The sequence below is a fragment of the Ixodes scapularis genome, unplaced genomic scaffold (assembly GCF_016920785.2).
Source record: "Ixodes scapularis isolate PalLabHiFi unplaced genomic scaffold, ASM1692078v2 PGA_scaffold11__112_contigs__length_91849675, whole genome shotgun sequence".
Lineage (NCBI taxonomy): Eukaryota > Metazoa > Arthropoda > Arachnida > Ixodida > Ixodidae > Ixodes > Ixodes scapularis.
The window spans coordinates 25,327,781-25,349,621 of NW_024609837.1; the positions used below are offsets into that span (position 1 = coordinate 25,327,781).

Genomic DNA, 21,841 nt, shown 5'->3' on the forward strand with positions numbered 1-21,841 from the left:
AAAGAAATCAACCACCAGTATATGCCACCACAACTGTACTTTATTCGGCATAACCAAAGAAAACACAAGGTACCATGGAATGTTAGTGCAGCCACCAGGCCATGCACTAGCCACAAACACACCTTTCTAAAAAAAAAAAAAAAAAACAAGTTAAAAATGAGCAAAGTCATTCATCACCCAACAAATGCAACATGACTGGCATGCACTGGCTATATATTTTGTAATAGTTTTTGCTGGTGTCACATGTTGGTGCCACAGAATGCAGGTTATCTTTCTTGGAAGCGGTGCATTTCTGTACTTTGCATTAACTACCTTGTGCCCCATTTTCAAGGCTAGCATAGGTACCGCAGCCCAACACTACTGCTAGCTAGAGCACGTGGCTTTGTCTTGTGGTTCATCCACATGCGCTCTCATAACTGGCTTTGAAGAGTTGGAACACTACAGACGCTACACTAGTCTTGGCAACGTAACACAAAATGGTAGGCAGAGTATAGACTCGTCGTCCAAAAATTTTATGCGCACCATATACACTGTGCGTTTCAGTTAGTATGAACACAAGATTGGTGCTCTTTTATACTTAGCTTAGACAAGGTGTCAGGGCACACCAAGTTTTGCCTCCCAAGTCAGTACTGCAAACGTCTGCAGTCCATCGCACCAGTATTGTTGACACAGTTTTACTAGTAAAAGTAAAAAAAAATTAGTTTTTTCATGCTGTGTTACACTCTACGTCAAGTTAGCACAAACCAAACTTGCACACGCCAGGAAAACAAGATATGCAGGGCCCTGGATTGTAGAAATAAACAGACGTCTGACTGGCATTGATTTTTTAATGTGCAAATTTAACCCCAACCCCATCGTTATTCAATACTGTTACAACACAGCCCTTTACAAAAGATAAAAACACAATAATCACTCACTTGCCAGTTCTGCATAGAAAAGGTTGGTACAACTAACCCTTTATTGTTTTTTTACAACATGTCTAACGGAATCTATGCTAAACTAGAGGGGCAAAGGAACACCACGTTTAATCGAGACAAAAGTAACCACATGTGCCTCAAAGATAATGTTTCAACACACTCGAGAAGACCTGGAGCAGAAGGGGAAATCGAACAAGTCCAATCAAACGGCGTACATGGCTGAGAAAAAACGAAACATGCTTCATAATTTCATTTACAAGAAAAATCTGGCATTTCCACCAACTATAGCACCAATGAGCATTCCCATAAATCATTACACAAGCGTGCGGGTCTTGGCACAATAGCCCTAGCAATAACTCTTGCCAAGAATTCGATAATCTCTGTAAACATTAAATTGATACAATCACCGAAGACGTCGCACAGCATAAACAACAGTAGGGCAAGAATTACTTCAGTCGCAAGTCTGCAAACTTCTTGGCTCAGCAATGACTCTAAAGAACAGAACAAAGGCTCTGCAAACGGCACCCAAAAAGGATAAAAGGACAGTCCCGAGTGCATGATAAGAGAGACCCGAAGCTCACATTGGCACCATTGCAATCTGTTAGCTTCCAGACCCATCTTTGTAACATTCAATAGCAGCGGCTGAAACAGCTGGGTAAGGTTATGAGAACCAAGATACTAGATGTGGAAAAGAAAAAGTGAAGAAATCAACCTAGAACACAGTAACACCGCAATGTGTTTTGTACGCTACGAAACTGATTCGGTGCAACCTTGTTTTCGCTCAGGACAACAGAATCGCATCAGCTGTATTCGTAACTCTCGCAGCCAAGTAGTTAATAAAAAAATTACACGCAACAAAAAAAAAGACGCCGTGCAAGGACTATAGAAACCGCATCGACCTCAGCCACAGCCGATCACAGTCCTCAAAACCGGCAACACGAAACGTGCGTCCCCAAAATCCTGAAATATCACGGCCACTCCTTTGAGTGACGTCGCTCGCCAACGCTTGAATCCCACTAGAGCAACAAACGGAAGCAACCGACACCGACCAACCTCAAACTTGTGCAGCGTGCACGCAAAGGTACTCCTGCAGCCAATACGAGCCGAAACAACCCACCGTGCTTCTTCAGTTTAGCTGTCGGTCTTAAAAAAGCTTTTGTGCTAAAATGTGTTGGTACAGAAAGCTTGGACCTCAATCTTTGAACTCTTTCACAATTTGAGAGATACTAATAGAGCTTGTGGAAGCTGTACGCATAGGACTGAATGTTTCAGCTCGTATTGTACACACGAGTGATTACAAGCCTTCCGAAGACACCTTTGCATGCATCCTACACATGCCTGAGGCTTACCGGCGTCTGTTACCTTTGTTTGTCAATCTAGTGGGACTACGGCACAAGAGTCTCAGATTTGCTGGTTGGGGTGGGGGAACGAGATCAATGACCCCGAGGTCACCGGTGCAACGACCTCCGGTACAGTGTGGCGAGTGTGTAGGCGGCGGAAGCGATCAGCTGGGCATCTCCGACGCCGCCCAGCACGGCGCGCCACTCGGATTGCGGCACGCAGAGCCGCGGTCCGGCGACTTCGCCGACCGTGACGGCGAGGCCGCACCAGCGTAGCGGGTAGTCCGCCGGAGTCCGGTCCTGGATCTCCGCCACGACTTCGGCGGGTACGGGTGTCGGCTGCCCGAAGGTGTGCAGGCAGACGTTGTGGGTGCCGTCCTTGAGCACCAGGCAGCACAGGTCGAACCAGCTGTGAGATGTGGACGGGAGAACATGTTTTTTTGGCGGTTCCGGCGTGACTGCTCAGAGCCATCGAACACTATTGGGATACAGTCTCCACCAATGGGAAAGGCCCACCAGAGTATGCAACCAAGACGGCAGGTGGTGGAGGTATTGCTCGCGCTTTGAGCGATGGACCTTTTTCCAATAAGGCAGCGACTATTTCGACGTCCATGTTCAAAATAATTTGAAGTATTATTTTGACATCCGTGACACCACTTCCTAAAGCTGTGAAAATATTTTCAAAATTATTTTGGTGCCCCCCTCCTAAAAAAATATATATATATATACAGGGTGTCACAAAAGAAAATTTACACGGTCTTTTTTACCGCAAAAATAGACTAGGCATCGCCGAACGCTCATTCTCCGCCCAAAGGTAAAGCTAGAGGTCACAACCAGATGCCAAAGTTTCAGCCCCATCCGATAACTCAATCAAAAGTTATTAGTGATTTTCTGAAAAGTTCAATGGGAAAATGGCGGCCGACGGACTTTTCAAACACATGGGGCTCTATGGCACCAGAAACCGAAAACGGGCAAAAATGGGCTCCATTTTCCCATTGAAATTTTCAGAAAATCACTTATAACTTTTGATTAAGTTATCGGATCGGGCTGAAACTTTGGCATCTGGTTGTGACCTCTAGCTCTACCTTTGGGCGGAGAATGAGCGTTTGGCGATGTCTAGTTTATTTTTGCGGTAAAAAAGACCGTGTAAGTTTTCTTTTGTGACACCCTGTATATATTTATCTTTTTCCCCTTTTTTTATATGTTTTAAACTTAGAACTTTGGACAGCTTTGGAGTCTGGACTGAAAAGAGATCAAAAATGGCAGACAAAAAAATATAATCTTGCTTGCAGGCAGTGTTGTGCAGTCAACTGCAGTTTTTATTACCTTCGAAGTGAGGAGAATGCAAAGAAGACTTAGCGGTGTAAATCAGCTATCGGGCTGCATGTAATGTTTGGTTAGTTGCGCTAAACATTACAGAATGTAGCACCATTGCTTTTCATATATTTCACGTATGAGAATGTTTTGCTCAGTGTGTCAAAATCTTTGTTGTTCTTTTGCACCGGTCCAGATACATCAAGAATTCAATATTTGCACTCGCAACACCTTCTTTAGCATCCCAATCATTTCGTCGTTAACCCACTTGTTATACACAAACCGAAAATAAAATATAAACTAAACAAAGGACCCATGAAACCCAGTTAAAACAGACTGGGAGCCAGATGCAAAGCGAGACTTCAACCACCAGAAGAATCTGCACTCGCACGGTAGTGGAGACTCGGAGGCATAGAAAGCGTACCATACTCTCAGCGTTACATAGTGTATGCACTTACATTTGTTACGTGCAGTAGAGGTATATCAAGCTCGGCTTTGGTGTGGATTTAACATTTTACGCAAGACACGTGCCGAAATGACCAGGGTGTCGAACCGAATCCGAACCAAAAACCGGATCAAACCCGTTATTTTTCACCAAACCGGTACAAAACCGATATCGAATGCTTCATATTGAACCCGAACCGGAACACATCCATAATCCGATGTGAGGGTCACCGGTTCAACGAAAACAGTTTAGGGCCAATGGTGTCAATAACTGGTCTTTATCAGAAAAGTTGCGGGTGTATTTTTTTCTTATATTGCCAAGACTAATCGTATGTACTGTCAGATGTTTTTACATTTCGTTTTTATTGCATACATAATAAAAAATACACGAGGTCGGCGGCGTGGTCGGCGAGCTCGCTCAGTTCCTGCCTCTGAGTAGGCATCTGGAGAGCTTCAACTTTACTTTGTTTCTTCGATTGACCCTGGCAGCGCGGTAGCGGCGGCGGCAATTTCAAAGCACCGCTTGGCACATGGCTACGAAATGTCCAAGTGTGGGAGCGGATTGCGGCTCTCTAGGCACGGAGGCTTACGCGTCCATGAATGTTTGATCACAAGATGGACCAGTTGCAGTCAATGAGCCATTTAGCCGATCGAACGCCGAGAGCGCACCACGTGACTTCCCGCTTGAGTGCAGCAACCGCTGATCTCTACAGCAGCGACACGCTGAAGGAAGGTGAGACCGCGCTGCATCAGCAGTATGGATTGTAGGGTCGCCTGTAATCCATTTCAATGAAAAACAATTTTTTTTTGTTTTGTTTCCAATGTGTTCGAAGTGCTATCTTACAAAGAAAGAAAAATATGGGTCGTCAGAGGCAACGTTACTCGGCGATGATTCGCCAACGCGCCCGGGGGGAGGAAGGGGGAAGAAGAGAATGTTTCTTAGAACTTTATTTTTTTTTTTTGTAGGTTTGTCAGACTAGCAAGGTTAGCATGGTGCCTGTTCATACTGACCTGGAAATGTCTGTAAGACATTTCCAGTGTCAAGTAGGACCAAAACATCTCAGCAATGGGACACAGCGACGCATGACTATCCATCAAAAACTAAACAGAACGCAACGACGCAAAGGCCATCACCCTATCACTGTGACGGCTCCATTTGATGGGGGACAGGGGACGTCGAAATAATAAGGCCACTATTGTGACGTTTCATGGAAGTGACGTCACAGACGTGAAAATAATTTGAGAAATATTTTGATGGTGGACGCCGAAATAGTCACTACCTTCCAGTAACCCTCTGCACGTGCGTACACCTCGACCCTTGCTTCCCGCTGTCGTCATTTTCAATTCAATCCGACCGGGGCTGAAAAATCATTCGATTTATCTGCACCGGTGCAGAAAAGTGTAGCGTGTGCAGGAAAGTGCAGGGCAACATACTTCTGGTTGCGTTTCGAGACCGGCTACACTAGGGCCCATTACTCAAGAAAGGTTCAGTCCATGTAGCACCGAGGGGAGGGGAGACGCTTTTTCGGTGCACGCCGATTCAGTAGGGTTACATTATCGAGAGCGATGTGGAAGTGTCCACGACGCGTGCCGCTCCCCTGCCAGCAATTGTGTTGGCAACGCGATCCGAGTGGATCTTTCATATTGGTTGAGACTGTATAGTTCACAACCCCTGCTTGAACTGGAGAACCAAGCTTTCTGACTGGCCGGTTTCAGCCATCTCGAGGCTGAGAGAAGCGCCGAGTCGGAAACTGCAGCCCAGTCATTACCGTCAAATCTTGTAGCACATAGAACATGTTAATGGTTAGTGGATGCCTGTGTGGCGTCCTAGTGGTCTTCAATCGGTTAGGGAGCCTTGGGCATCGCTTGCCCCGTGGGCTTGCGTTCGACTAAACACACCAAGTGAATGTGCATTTTATTGTTACACCTTTGGCAGGGGAGGGGACAGACCATATCTTACGTGACAAGGCATGCTAAATGTTAAGGCAGGAGCTACGAACAGCAGATGAATTCCAGTCGATTGAAAGACGTGCTAGTTTCCGCCAAGGCTTCCTATATCGAGTAGGCCGTAATATAGATAGTGAATGGAGATTTCCGGCCCGTACGCCCTCTGGCAAGCTGGCTCTGTTACAATTGTCTGCACTGCTTCTGTTTGATTGTACAAGATCACTATTTTGAAGCCCAGTCATGGCACACGAAAACAATTCTTCTATCGGTCCCACGCTACTGGGTGAATCGTCGCATCATTCTAATCTCGATCTAAGGTCGGTATTGTATTTCTGTGCGTGTCATTACCGGGCATTCAAAATCCGTGTGCCGTATCGTCAACTTGGCGATTAGCGCCCAATTCAGCGGAGTGCTGAAACAAATTTTTGAGCGTATAGCACATACCAAAAGAGCAGGCCACTTGGCACTGTCACTAATCTTGAAGCGCACCGCAGGCTGCATGTGAGCTTGCGCTGATGATCGTTGAGCGGTGCAACAGTCACCGGCATTGACTCCGTCGTTTGCTTTTCTTTCGTACAGGACTGTTCAAGCACACTTTTGAACAGTTATTTTTGGATTTCTTTTTTATTTAGAAACACCATCAGCTCTGCTTGGGACTATAATAGTATTATGATATAAGTACACCTATGCATGATCATGACTAACATTAAAAATCTTCAAATATAACCATTTTTTCTTGCTTGCGAATTACTCATCTTTATCAGCCTCGCCTACATGACTAATAGTTACCTCCAGCTTTTCAATCTGGAATACCATGCAGGGTGAATTCTTTGACTGGTGGGAATGCATGCGTAGTATGTTATGCCAGCTGTTTGAAATGCAACCTAAGCACATGCACGGTAGCATCAACTACACTGCGTTTTACCATAAGCACGAGCATGTAGCCTCAACGACGCTCTCATTTCACGAGCACGCGTGCATAGCAGGGCAGTTCTTCCGAGCCTTGAAGAACTGCTCCGACTTTTTCAAAGCTCCGGAGAACTGTTTTAATTGGAGCTTTTCGGTCCGAAGTGACCCCAGCGGCAGCAAGAGACCATTTCATACCTTTCCGAGGTCATCTCTGCAATGAAATTCTCTATGGCTATCGTCGGCTGTGCGGGCGATGCACGTCCCGTCTGCTGGAGGGAGGTGATCTTGTCTTCGGCCGCCTGCAATCCGGCCGCAAATCCAACCGGCTGGGGAGCCATGTTGGAAGGCAGCATGGAGATGCCCGTCACGGTGGCCCTCCCAAACACCTTCTGGAAGGCCTCGCGGATCGGACCAATCACGCGCAGTTCGTCGTCAGACGCCACCAGGACGTCGATGTCACCTCCAGAATCTGAAATCCGTTAACGGAATGTCCTCGTTTTGCATTTGGCCTATGACAGCAAAAACGAGTCTGCTATGTTTATTTCATTAACATTGTTTACTCCGTTGATGAAAAAAGGTAACATCCCTAGCCCACATTGAGCCTCTAAATGTTTTGGCCATAGGTTTGGATTGGGTATCTGTTACGGTCTCAAAAGCAGAAAATAAACAAGTACAAAAAGAAATATGTATTAGAGAAATACACATAAATAGCATCTAAATAAAAAATCTAAAAATGTAGTCAATTTTTTTTTTTTAAATGCAAGATGGATGAATACATATACTTTATTTTTACGTTCCATATGTGATTAATTATGACGTTACAAAATAATTGTGACCCAGAAAACTCGCCAGGCATAAATCAAAGCACATAGGAACTTTGGTGTATTCAGACGATGCAGTAGTTATGACACAGGACTCTAGGCACGACATACGACTGAATGCAAAGAAATTCTAACACAGTTACATAGACACGAAACAGGGGACTACGAATAGTAATGCAAGTCCAAGACTCGTACTGAGCACGTCTTAGAAAACAAACGCCGCGCCAGCATTTGGCATGGACTCGGGTCCAATCGCAAGCTCTGTGTTTGGAGCGACGACCATTGGATTGGATTGGAGTCTGCGGCTCTTCCCTTTGTATCGGGCGATCAACAGCAACGGATACTGGATCTAGCCTGTCGCGCCTCCCGCGACTTCCGCTTCCGCTTGATGTTCCGCTGATCGGTTGCATTCCCTCCGCCGATGCGTCTCCCTCCACCAGACCTCCAGCCGCCTCTTCGTCACGTCTACCGCCGATCGAACGTTCTTTTGTTCTTCCTCTCCTTGTTCTGCGCCGATTCGGAAACCGAGTGCTACAGGTAGCACCTCTGTACTTGGGACCGGTACAATGTGCCGGCACTGCAGCACTAGGTGCTCCATCGTCTCGTCGGTCTGCCCGCAGAGTGTGCACGTCCTTTCCTGTCCCTGCGTGAACCTGGCCCTCCACACCCGGGTCCGTAATGTGCCCATGCGGGCCTCTGCGAGGAGTCCACTGCCTGTCGAGTTGTCATACCAGGGCTCTTTCCCTATGGCCTCCTTCTCCGCGTAGTACATCGCGAGGGACGGCTTCGCCGCCGCTCCCGCTCTCCATCTCTCCGTCTCCACTGCTCGGATGCCCTTTCTGATTGCCGCTGGGCCCTCCCGGCTCTCGCCCGCTGACTCCAGACAGATCGGTTCGAAACCATAGCGGTCCCGCAGCCTTCGGAGGCGGTGCATCCATTTGGTGCCTCTTCCCTGGTATATCATGTAGCGCAGGGTGCGGTGGGCCCAATTCCCATCCGGGAGTCTGTGCACCCTCCTCTCGTACAGTGCCTTGGCGCTGGCTTCTCTGGCCTCGAAGGACGACCAGCCCAAGTCCCCCTGGACACCCTCGTTGGGTGCTGTTCTTGAAACTGCCAAGGCCATTCTTCCCGCATCCCTCTGTCTTCTCTCCAGGAAGGCCCTTGTTTGCGATGAGAGGACGATTACGCCATTTGCGTACGTGAGTCCCGGAACGATGGCCATCTTCCATAGACCCCTCACCACCTCGAACCTGTTGAACGTCCAGGTGCTCTTCTTCGCCAGGATTCCTTTCCCCCTTATCGCTCCCAATCTCTTCTCCCGTTCATGGACCTTCAGGTAGTCGGGCTCCGCAGTCAGGGTCACTCCCAAGTATTTGACTGTGTTTTGTCTTGTCAACCTCCCTCCCTGCAGGTGCCACCGTTGTTCCTCTGGTTCCCGATTCGGTCCATCTCGGTCTCCCCAGGCTAGGACCGCACTCTTCCTCTGGTTGAAACGGAGTCTAAAATGCGTGGCGAGCTCCCCGCATATGTCCAGAAGCACCTGGAGGTCCTCAGGCGAGCCGGCAAGGAGCACCACATCATCGGCGTAAATGAGGGCCGGTATTCTCTGCCGCTTCCAGGCTCCCTCCACTCTGTATGATAGGTCGAAGCCCACACTCGACTGCTCCAGCGCTTTCTCCAACGGTGCCACGTACAGCATAAATAGCAGGGGGGATAGTGGACATCCTTGCCTCAGGCCCCTGGGTACTGGTAGACGCCTGGTCATGTGGCCCTCCCACTCAATCTGCACTGAGACCCCAGCATACAGTGCCTGCAGCAGATTCACATCTGCCTCGTTTATTCCTAGCCGTCGAAGTCGACTCCAGAGTATGTTCCGGTCCACCGTGTCGTATGCCTTGGAAATGTCCAGGAAAGCTGCGTAAAGTGGTCTGCCCTCCTGGACTGCCACTTCGATGCATTGTGTTACCACAAATAGGTTGTCTTCTATGCATCTTCCTGTTCGAAAACCGTTTTGCAGCTCTCCCAGCACCTCCGTTTCCTCGGCCCATTTCTGCAGTCTCGTTCTGATAATCTGCGTGCACATTCTGTAAAGCACTGATGTGATGCTAATCGGCCGGTAGTTACCGAGATCAGTCTTTTCGCCTTTTCCCTTGTACAAGAGCTTCATTCTTGTTTCTTTCCATGTCTCCGGTACTTGGGCATCCGCGAGGATCTCTGTGAGGTTTTCTGCCACCAAGGCTCGCATTCTAGGTCCCAGACCCTGAATAAGTGACATGGGGATTTCGTCTCTTCCCATTGCAGTCTTTGCGTCGACCCTCCGTGCCGCTCTTGATAGCTCCCCATCTGTGGGTCTTACTCTAAGCTCTGCCGGCGGCCCCTGGTCCTTATTGTCCACATCAGGGATTTCCTGATCTCCCTCCACAGGCATTGGTTCTTCTGCCCCGATCATGTTCCCATACCATTCTTCTATGAGGGGGATGCATTGTATACCCAACATCTCTGCTCCGGTTTCCGGCTGTTTCAATATCTGGGTGTGGTTCGTTGACCTGGCCTCCCATTGTAGTCTCCTCCAGAAGCGCTGTGGTGCACTCTTTCCCGCTCTTCGAAGTTCTTCCATAAATCGTCGATCACACCGTTGTATACTGGCCTGGATACAAGCTGCTGCCTTCTGCTTGCAGCTTCTGAAGAGATCCCAGGCTCTGTTGACTTCCTCTCGCCTGCCCCTCTTTACGATTCCGCGGTGGTATCGGCTCGCCTCTCTTCTTCTCTTCACCGCCGTGTCCACCTCTTGGTTCCACCAAGCTTTCGGTCTTCGCTTCCGTCGGGGTCGTGACCGGATCTGTTCCTTCAGGGCCTTTTTCATTGCGTTTTCCATGTCTTCATATCCCTTGAGAGGTAAGTTCAAGCCCTCCAGTGCTGTTGCTATCTTCTCTATCTCCCTCTCTGTTGGGTGTCCTGTTCTATGTTCCTGTTTCCCCTTTTCTGTTCTGTCCCCATGTGTCTCAAAGATCAACCTGAGGCGGTTGTGGTCGCTCCCCAGGTTGCCCAAGCCATCCTCATCTATTTTCATGCTCGTCAGCCTGTCATATATTCCAGGTGAGAGTAGACCATAGTCTATGCTTGAGCATTGATCCCTTGCTGTCCATGTGACGGTTCCCTCACATTTCTCCTCCAGGTTGCTTACCACCAGGTTGTTTCGTCTAGCTAGGTTCATCAGTCGCCTGCCATTGGCGTCCATCTTTCCATCTAGCTCCTCCAGATGTCCGTTAAAGTCCCCCAACACAATCACCTCGTGCTGCCCCTGCAGCTCTTGTATGTCTTGCATTAGGCATTCATAAATTTTCTGGTTCATTTCTTCTTGGCTCCCTGACCAAAAATACACCACTGCTATGGCCACCGGTCTACCCATCAGCATTCCCAGCATCCACATGTGCTCTTTACATTCAGGGGTCCTTCTAGTCCATTGTTGCGTTTTGATCCAGAGGCACCCAATGCCCCCTCCTCTTCTGTCCTCCGTTGTTCGGTTGCAGCCCTCCCACACAAAGTCTTGGTCATGAGGTGGTACCTCTTCCCCCCTAAGGTGAGTTTCCACCACCCCAAACAGGGCTATCCGCTCTTGCCGCATGTGGTTGTATATCTCTTCCCATTTCCCTTCTGTTCGACCCCCCTGTATGTTCAAAAAAGCAAGATTGATTTTCTCCCTGCGTTTACGTCCTCTTCTATGTCTCTTTTTTCTGGTGCCTTTACCAAACGAGTTCAAACTCACTCTCCTTAGTCTCCCTTGCTCCGCTGCCTGTCCTGGCCCCTCTGCCCCAGGCTCGTCGCGTCCTTCAACTACCCGCTTTTCAGCTGTTCCATCAAGGCTCTCAGCAGCCCTTCCAGTTGATCTCGTTTGCCTTCTTTTCTCCTCGGTGTTTTGGGCCCCCTTGGGGTCTCTAAAAAAGCCCGAAACCTTGCACTCATTCTCGTCATCACATGTTCTGCCGCCTCCTTCGAATACTGTGTCCCTTGCAGCCACCCTGGTCTATTCCACATTCCCGTCACTGGGACGAAATCCACTCGTGGGCCCATCTCTCTGCATAGTCTCCTCAGGCTGTCGTTAAGTTCCGTTGCTCTCTGTAAGGTCTCTTGCCCTCTTGTTTGTATCATAGGTACCGCACATATTGCATAGCAGTGCCATTGTGACTTCTCCAGCAGTTCTTTCAGTTGGATCCTTGTCGTTTCGATCGTGCTGGTGACCTCCTGTCCACTCATGACATCCTCCATGCCTGCGTGTATGACTACGAGGGCTCTTTTTCTTCCATCCAGTTCTTTCAGATCTCTTGCTTGCTCCAGAGTTTGTCCCAAAGTTGCCCTTGACTTGAACCACGTCTTCATTCTAGCATCCTTCACCTCCTCCTCCAGTACGGGCTTTAGTTTCTCCGCATTGGCATCGCCTAGCAGGAAGGCTATTTTTGTTTTTGCCCCTGTGTTGTCCGTCTTTTCTCTGTCTGTGCTAGTCACTTCCTCAGCTTTTGTCTTTTCTTCGTTTTCTACCCTACTTGCTTTCTCCCCATTCTGGTCTATCACTTCGCTGTCCCCGTCTATCACCTCCTGGGTTTCATTTCCCACCTGGGAGTTTCTTCGACCTCTCGGAGGTGCCATCGTACCCTCTTGCCTGACTTGGCCTGTCTCCTGTATCCTCCCTTCCCCTTCTTGCGTCATGTGCGGGCTCGGTGGCCTCCTTTCCTTCCTCGTCTCACCTTGGATTGTCTCTAGTGTGTTGATGAGCTCTGCAACTTGTTTTTCTAGCTTCTCCCTTTTCGCTTGTTCTGCTGTCCTCAAAGTTTTCTCCTCTTCAAAAAGCGTCTTGAGACACTCCTCTCGTTCTCTCCATTCTTCCTTTGCCTTCATCAGGGCATTCTCTAAAATCTCCTGTAGTACCTCAATTTTGATGCACAGCGCGCATCTGTAGCGGCTTGCCTCTGCCTCCTCGAGTGCTTCAAATGGCGTCGCCTCTAGATCTACCCATCGGTCGCATCCCTCGCACTTTACCATCCCTCCACCGTCATTCTCGGTCGTATTCGCTTGTTTCGTTGTCTCCTTCTTACTTGGCTTGCTGGCCTTGTTATCTGTCTTTCCTTGAGGTGTGCCTTGGGGTGTTTTTCTAGTTCTTGTAGTTTTTCTGCCCCCTCGCTTATCTCGATCGGAGTCACTTTTCGCTCCTTCCAACGGTCGCATCCCGCTTATTTCCTCCCCGCCAAAAACGTTGATCACCTCCTCAACGTCCCCGTGAGGCAATTAGAGTCTTATCACTTTTCAAAAGTACACACGCATCAGAAGCACCTCTGCAACTCTTTCAAAATTACTTATATTACGACACAAATTTGAAAAATCGCACATCGCGCCGAACACCGTTGCGCGTTCGTCGCCCAAAAGCGCCCAAAACAATCCAAAAGATGGTGGTCACCAAAAGATGGTGACCACCAATGTTGCTCGATGGGATCTCTGTAAAGAATCTATCGCGCAGTGCATTCTACTTTAATGTAAGAAACATTAGAACTGCTTATCAAAAACTTCGTGCGTGAGGGTTGTTAACCAATTCACCGCTAAATAGGCTCAGCAATCGGTAGACTTTGAATTTTGTGCTTATTCGCATTTGGTGCAAATTGCCATCTTTTTTTGAATATTGCAGTCATAGATTGTGGTTATTCAAAACGACTGTTTCTTGATTTACAACAGAGAGATTGTTTCTTCAAGACAATTGGCAGTAACGGAGAATTGGAAAAAAGGAGTGCGAGAGAAATGATTGGGTTTTAAGATAAAATGGTTTCTTATAACATTCGTGTACAGCCCGCAATAAACAGGCAAAACAAACTAGCTAAGAACTCACAAATAAATTCCTTCATCCCAGGATCCAGTGTAGTAATCATGGAATCCACAGAGTTCTGTAAGAAAAAGAATATATATCTCGTGAAAAATGTTACGAGTGTATGCAAATACCATTCACGAAATCCAATATCTCGGGGTGCCAGAATGTCGATCGCTCGAAATATAAAATTTAAAAAGCCAAGTGGACTGGTGGAGTGTTAGCCTTTCCAGAATACTGCAATGATCGGTTTCTTGCTGTATCATGCTACGACTTACAGCCGGGATAATCTTGTGTATTGAAATTTCGAAGAATGAACTTAGCTGAGTAAAAACTAAAACAGGTAGAAGTTTTGTAAATGTGCAGCATTTATAGCTCTAGCTCTTTGGCGTCAGAGGCTGGGATGTGGCCTTGGTGGAGCATGCAGCACGGACCTTGCTGTGCAAAGTGGCACTCTGTTGTGCGAAGAAGGGAAGCATAGATATATACACGGGTCAAGAGAGGGCGGTGGGGGGGAATGAAAGGCAGCTATATGAGAGATGCCTTGGAGAGATCGGACAGACTAAAGTTCTGACCATCACCAGGTCGTAACAACAAGCAGATAAGAAATGTGGGCTCCACTTACAACTCGTCCTCTCCGTGACTTAGATGCACGTCAGACTGGAGCGGATTGTATAAAGGAATTGAAAGAGTGAGGCCCACCTTGGCCTTCTCGGCCACCTTGTTGAGGAAGTCGTTTCCCTTGAACCAGCCCCAGACCCCAGCTGTCGGGGCCCCACCTGCCGAAGAGTGGGGCACGCCCTGTTCGTAGTCCGTCGGAAGGGACAACGAGAAGGACGACTGGTCCCCAGATCCACTGGAGGAAAGGAGGGTAGAAGAAGAGGCACTACTTCAAGTCACTTCCAACTCTGCAGTCCGGGGCGCGCTCCTGAACTCATGACGCCATCGCACAGAATTGTGCAATGGCGAAGAGCTGGTGGCTGTCCGGCAAAAGGGAGATAAGCGAGCAAAGCCATAAAAACTGGGCAGGTCCTTTTTTTTTAAAGAAGTGGCAGGCAAGTTTAGGGAAAGGTTCCTTGTGGTGATGATCGGTTATATCTCAAAAACAGTTAGCGCGAAAGACAAGGACAAGTAAGAGACTGGACAGGGCAAGTGGTACTTTCAACTAGTGATGAGGCGAATCACCAGAGATTCGGATTCGGGTCAATTTGGAAGTTTCCGAACTTTGCGAGACGAATATTCGGAGGTTCGGTTGTCACTCGTCAGCGGTCTTGTATTGTTCGCGAAAATAAATCAGTTTTTGTTTATTATAGACGTTATTGAAGAGAAACGGGTAGCCCATCGTTTTGTTTCATGCACATGGTGCGTGCCTACAAGGTTCAATCTCCGCCATTGGCGTCAAGCCCGATTCTCGGGTCGGGGTCTTCGCGCTTTGAGGACGCATAGGAGTACGTCCCAACATTTTGTCAGGAATTAGGATTGAGTGAGTACTTATTTTATTCATTTCAACCTTTCGTATGATACAGATTTTGAACGTAATATGGAAGCTTAATGCGTCGTCTATAATGCACGTATAATAAATATCTTTGAGTGAGCAAAGGATTCATTGCTTCTTCCAAAGGGTGTGGTGTGGTCTGGCAACGTTCCAAATCTATCCGAACCGTCTGAATTGCTAGAAGATTTGGTCAATTATCCGAACCTTTCCAAATCTCCAGATTCAAGTCCGAATCTTGGTTCGGAAAAAAGTTTGTCCCATCACTACTTTCATATTTTTTCCTAAACTTAATTTTTGTCTCTTTGCTCTTTTATTAATTTTTTTTTTTTTTAATTTTAGATTAATTAATTATTATTCTTACCAACCCCTTCAGAAAAGCATATTCATTTTTTTGTTTTTTTAAGTTTTGATTTTTAGTTGTTTTATTAAAACCTCATTTGAAATTAGCACCTGTCCTGCCCAGTCTTCTACTTGTCCTTGTCTTTCGTGCTAGCTATTTTTTAAATGTCTAACCAGGGATGGGCAGTATTTCAAATACAAGTATTTGAAATACGTATTTCAAATACTTTGTGTATTTTGCATTTGTATTTAATTACAAACTGGGTAATGTATTTGACGTGTGTATTTAAATACGAAAACGTGGGTATTTCAAATACAATTGCGATTAAATACAATTTTGTGGGCGAAAATATATCCCTCAAATTTATTGTCACTGTCCAGAGCAGGAAGAAAACTGCGTTCTGCACCGAATGCAGTGTCTCTCATTCAAGCACAAGCGTTTAGTGACTTTGTGATTACGGTGCTAGTCCAGGGCAAGAATAGTGACGAAATCGACGTTCACAGGCAGACTGGCTAAATAAGCAGACATGTACAAATTACTCAAAAAAGGTAGTTAAGTTAAGTTACTGAGTATCGACGCCAAAAGTAATTGGAGTAGAGTAGAAATTACGCATTTGTAATAGTAATTGAGTAAACTACTAACTACTGTAAAAAAGTAGCGAGTTACTTTGAAGTTACTTTCGAAGTTACTTTTTTGTATTTTTGTGGTAGCAAAATGAACAGCAGTTTTGATTAATGAAAAACCATGCGAGCAGAAGATGAATGCACTCGATTTATGGCTTGCGTTTTCGCCAAAATAGTTTATTTGCTCGCAGAGGCAATTGACTTTCAAAGTTCTTGATAGGAGAGTTTTCCCCTTTTCCTTCTAAGGACGTCCCCAGCCAAGCTAAATAGACGTTCCACCGACGGGCTGGATGGAACCGCAGCGTTGAATTTGAGAAACAGGCTGTGCAGGGTCGGGTAAGCGAGTGTCGGCATCTTAGGTGCCCATGACTAAACACGTGAGGTTTGCCTCGGAGGGTCTTTTATAACAAACTTTCCTCCTTTTTTTCTTTTTTCTTCGTCAAGTTGAGATTTTTATGCCTGGCCCCTCTTTATCCCGACGTCATTCTGAGAGTACGCCGAGCGAGTGCACCAGACCGTCAATGGTTCAAGTCTCGCGCCACGACGACGAGATCATCCGGACGACTGCGCGTCCCGCTGTAGTGCTAGTTTTGATTTAACAGAAGATGAAACGAAGCATACTTCGCCGCTGACGCCGGGTCCAACAAAATGATCTCCCAAGGGTAACTCGCAATCCTCGCCGGCGACTACAATATTCTGATGCGCCTGACACACCTGACAAGTAAATCGTTTTTAACAAAGAGGAGGTCTCCCAGGCATGGATGGTCGGAAGGACGCGAAGGATTACGTGAACAAGCATGGAAGCGGGAACGTAATCCCATGAACGGATTATCCGTGCCAGGGTTTGTGCGCGGGGGAGTCCGGCTTTGCAAAGGCGTATGCGCTGACAACAAGGCGACCATACGAACAGGCGTTCAGCTGCGAGGTCATTCCAGTGGCGCCTCCCGTGGAACCTACCGCTTGAGTCAGAGAGACAACACGAAAACAACAACTCTCGGAGTGTCCCCGTCTTTCACGGTTGCAGCTGGAAACGCGGCGCCTGCGTGCATTACCGGATTAGGTCAATACCCAACCAAGGCTTGTTAAGCATCTCTTCCTGCGTTCGTGCGTGCCGGTGTTATATTTTGGCTGCTCGTCGCCACCTTGGCCCAAGGACGCCTTCCCGAACAAGGGGGCCCCTTGTTCGGGAATGCCACCTTATTTGCCGGCGTCTTATTCATTTCTGCGCTCAAACTTTTGTGATGGGCAAATTTAGCACTATATAATTTCGAAAGTAGTTAGTAATTTGAGTAGAAGTTACCTGAAAAAAGTAGTTAAATTAAACTACAAATTACCCAAATTAAGTTCTAATCGAAAGTTACCAAGTTACTCGAAAAAGTAGTTAAACTACAGTAGTTTGAGTAGAGTAGTTGAACTACGTCCAAGTCTGTAAATAAGTGCCTGTGACAACTTGTGATGCTTTCCAGCCTGATTCATATGTTCCATCCATATTTTTTCCTGGCAATTCTAAATGTGCGGGTCGTGTAGATTTTCGTAACTGGTGCGAGTTGCAACAATAAAAGAAATATCTAGCTAGTGCTGCGCGTCTTGGGGGGGGGGGGGGGGGGGAGTCCCGGTTCTTTGTTGGTCTATACCAAAATGTAATCGACAAAAAAAAGCTGCTTGAAGCTCTGTACTTTTTTTACCTATTACGTTCAAGCTGATTACATTTTTTTTGTGTGATTATTATTCTATTACGTTACTAGAGCCTCGCACACTAACTCCCGAGTGTGCGATGCAAAATTAAAATGAGATACCCAGAAACCCGTTGCAGGTGCCCTGAAGTTGCTGACGCAAATTTTAAGGAATGTATTTGGAAAAGTATTTGGAGGAGACCAAATACATTTGGTTGTATTTGTATCTTGTATTTAAATGCTTTTTCTGGAAATGTAATTAGATTTGTAATTAAATACATTTTTGACGAAGTATTTTGTATTTGAACTTCGATACATATTTGCATGTATTTTGCCCATCCCTGTGTCTAACCAACTCGGCCATCAACTCACATTATTTCGTTGGTTATGGTAAGAATTCCGTAATTTCAATAAATAGTACCAACAAACCCCAAAAATTAACCCCCGAGCTGAGAAAACCCAAAAACCCCAAATCAGAGCTCTCCTTGAACGAAGAAAATCCAAGCTTCCCAGGAAGCAAATCTGTAACTACATCATGATTTTGCGTTTACCTGGAACACAAACACTAATGAGCTGTTTGTGAGGCTGCTTCTTTCTTCGAATCCATACCCCTTGTCTTGTTTGACCTCTTATCGGTATGAGGCCACTTTACAAGTATTTGAAGCAATGCCAGTTTTGACGAAACCCCAGTTTTGATCAATCAGGTTAGGAGGATTTGTATAATCTGAGAAACAGGTTATTGTACTGGATAACAGTGTGGGTGAAAGGGACTGATAAGGAGCTCTTCAAGTTACCACACAGCAATTCGTCAGAGTTGCGTAATGAGACGATGCCCATTCGCACTCGAAATGTGGAAATATGAAGTTATCTGGACATAAAGTTAAAAAGCAAGAACTTATCAATAAACAGCAGTAAATCCCGCTGCCAGTAAAACACACACACACACAAAAAAAAGTAAAAAACTTTTTCTTGTGTGTGTGTGTGTGTAAATATGCATGTGCTATGCTGCGCAGGCATGACCATCGCTTTATCCCAATGCCAATAATGACAGTGCTAATCAGCAGATGGTATTAGCCTAATCATAGTGATGGCCAATAACCGCTGCTAACTTTGATGTGATGCCTTTGACAGCTTCAAACCACTGTCAACTGAGCAAAGATCATCTGCAGATTTTCTCTGTGGAGAGTGGATGAAAAGAAGCTTCCTTGTCTAACTTTTCATCCAGATTATATGTTTGTATATTTTTATAAACAATATGCACAGTATAGCTACAACTACATAGCAAATTATTGCACAAGACACCAAAAAAGATTTAATGCGACCCAACATATGCCAGCGACATTTAAAGTAGATTTAATGCGACCCGGCATCTCCAATTTACCCAGCCTGTGGACAAGCAAGCGGTTAGTCCAGCGAGAGATTTGGAAAGAAGAGACTTACATGTAAGCCTCATAGTTAGTTTCAGGGGTGTAATATCTGCAAGGAGAGGGTAAAGAAAAAGGATCACAAGCATCCCAGGTTTACATTTTAGTACCCTTTGGTTAAGTGGTGCTCAAAATGGTAACCTCAGCTTGAAATATGGTTACTATTTTGATTGTCTTTGTTTTGTGTCTAGCTGGTTAAAATAGGATAGCAAAGATACTTTTATCTGACCAGAGAGCAAATCATATTACCAATGTCTAGATGTGAGTGCCAACTCATGCCACTAATCCTAAAGAGCAGAATCTATTTTAAGCTTAGTTTTGACATTATACGAAATTCCATCTTCCTAATCTGCAGTTGGAAGGCACAGCCACAACTCCCATGAGTGTGGATGAATAACCAAAGTGAGTTTGTTATCTTTGTAATAATGAAATGTTATAAAGCAGCTTTTCAGCCGTTCATTTGTATTTTTAAGGAATGAAAACAGTGAAGACATTTCTACTGGCTTGTATGAGCAACAGCATAAAACCCGGCACACCCAAATCAATTTTCGGCTAATTTCACTACGCTGTAAAACTTGTCTATAGCAAAAAAAACTTGTATAAACTCGCATAGATTCTATGAAATTCATATACAGTGCACTCCACCTTTATTGATACCACATTTAATCATGTGCTGCTTATAACAATCAGTTTTTAGATTTTCTAGACTAGAAATGATCAGTTTCTGCTTTAGATACAATGACAATCAGTTATAACAATTAAATTTTCGGGTTTTCTCATTATCGTTACAAGTGGATTGCACTAAACTCATATAAATTCCACAAGACTCATATAAACTCGCACAGATCCCATAAAACTCACATAAGCTCGTATTGATTCACTTAAGTTCATATAAACTCGTATAGATCAAAACTCATACAAACAGACGGCAGAAACCACTCACTGCTGAGGTGGTGGCGGCTGAGCCACTGCTGGTTGCTGTGTGGCAGGCTGATAACCCGGCTGAGGCTGATAACCCGGCTGAGGCTGGAAGCTCGACACAAAACTCTGTGGTCCCGGTGCAGCGGCAGCTGGCGCTACGTTTGGTACAGTGGGCAGCGCTGGCACGGCATATGTAGGCATTTGAGTCAGTTGAAACGGCGACGTGATTGGTCGAGGAGGAATCTGCGCCTGGGTCGTCGTCTGCGGCGAGGCAGGTTGGAACATTGTCTGCTTTGTTGTGGCAACGATGGGTGGTGCGGACGACGGTGGTTTGTCGCCAGTCCCCGTGCTGCTGTTGCCGCCGTCTGAGTGGGGTCAGGAAGAAAGCGTTTCTGAGATCATGATAGGTATCGAGGTACAGCTAAACGCAAATAGCTGCGGTGCACCTAATACCTTAGTAAAGCTGCAGCTCTATTTAATCATTTCGGAATGCTATCTATGTATTTTACTTGCCACTCCCAACACACGAGAAAAAAAAAAGTTGAGGAAAAGTAGTATTACAATCTGTTTTGCAGGTTAAGGAAAGCAGGACAAGCTTTTTCCCACCAAGCCCCCCACTCTTTCAACTTTAGCAAAGTGAATGCCGGAGAGGAGGAAACAATCAATCAGAACGAGCAAAGAACTTTGTTGGAAAGGCTTGTCCTATAAAATTGTCCTCAATAAGTCATGAGACAGGACCACGATGCCTGGAATGTGTCTTGGAGTGGTGCGCCTAGCATCCTATAGTGCGCCCATCCGTCAAAATTAATCCCGAAGTAGCAATAAATAATGTCGCAGGCATCGCCTGCTATTTTTGCACGATAGATGACATCCAACACAGCAAATCAAACTGTAACTCTAATACGAAAGGGAATACGTTTGCCAACAAAGCTGATGACTTATCGCAGGTTTTCGTGCGGAATGTGTACAGGTTTGAAATTTTGGTACTGTGTGAGAAATGGCTAACAGCATCAATCGGATCAGATGCAACGTGTTGCACGAGCCTGTCGCTCTTCTTAAGCGGCTCTCGACGTGTTTGCTTTCCCTCGGAACACCCCGTATTTCTGACCCCGTGGACATACCCGGCTGTTTGTCGGCGGCGTCTTGGTGGCCAGTCGCATCCTTAACTCCCACGAACTCGAACGTGGAGTCGCCGTTTGTGTCGTCTGCCGCCTCTTCCATCATCTTGGCTGAAGACACGAAAACACAAACATGGACGCACACATCAGCATGCATTCAGCTCGGTGGCAGCATGCAACCGTGCACCGACCGCATGTAGTGGTCATCTTATTTAGGATAATGACATGGAGATCGCATGCCGTGACTGAACTTTTAAGTTATAGGGGATGTCGCTTCTTAAAAACCTGTTACGCCAAGACCGGAAGACTAGGAGTCCCCAGGAAATGTGAATCGGGGTACGATATGTTTGCCTGCTGCCCGGTCTACAGATCGGGCCTCGATTCTAATTGGGCATGTCTAAATCTAGGAAAGATTGGCAGTATGTTCACAATTTGTATCGAAAATTCGATTGCGGTGATAGGGAGGGAAGAAAATTCGAGTGAGAAAAGATTACCGAGATGCGACGGGAGTACAAAACACGAACTGTCGCCACGTCTAGACCAGTGTTGCTTGGGTGATGGTTTTGCAATGTAAACGCAAATGAAAACGAGGCAGAAATCGTTGAACCGGTTCAACCGAATTCCTCATTCTTGACCACAAACAAATGTGGTTTTCAATTCCATTCAGTGTTCCGTACGGAAAACGTTATTAAACTTTATAAATTTGT

General features: G+C 46.3%; 1 protein-coding gene across 2 annotated transcripts; it reads right to left on the reverse strand.

Moving 5' to 3' along the window:
- Window positions 1-22: 22 nt before the first annotated feature.
- Window positions 23-21,695, reverse strand: LOC8031709 (protein PRRC1). Of its 2 annotated transcripts, XM_029989235.3 has the most exons (8): window positions 21,629-21,695; window positions 21,138-21,245; window positions 20,039-20,381; window positions 19,112-19,147; window positions 14,243-14,396; window positions 13,565-13,619; window positions 7,067-7,340; window positions 23-2,666 (listed from the first exon to the last, which is right to left on the reverse strand). In XM_029989235.3, exons 2-8 carry the CDS (start codon window positions 21,238-21,240, stop codon window positions 2,366-2,368), a joined length of 1,266 nt encoding a protein of 421 aa, XP_029845095.1. In that variant the 5' UTR covers window positions 21,241-21,245; window positions 21,629-21,695; the 3' UTR covers window positions 23-2,365. The 2 variants fall into 2 exon arrangements, with proteins under 2 accessions (XP_029845095.1, XP_029845096.1); XM_029989236.4 differs by lacking the exon at window positions 19,112-19,147 and having other exon boundaries at window positions 21,629-21,687.
- Between the last annotated feature and the right edge of the window lie 146 nt (window positions 21,696-21,841).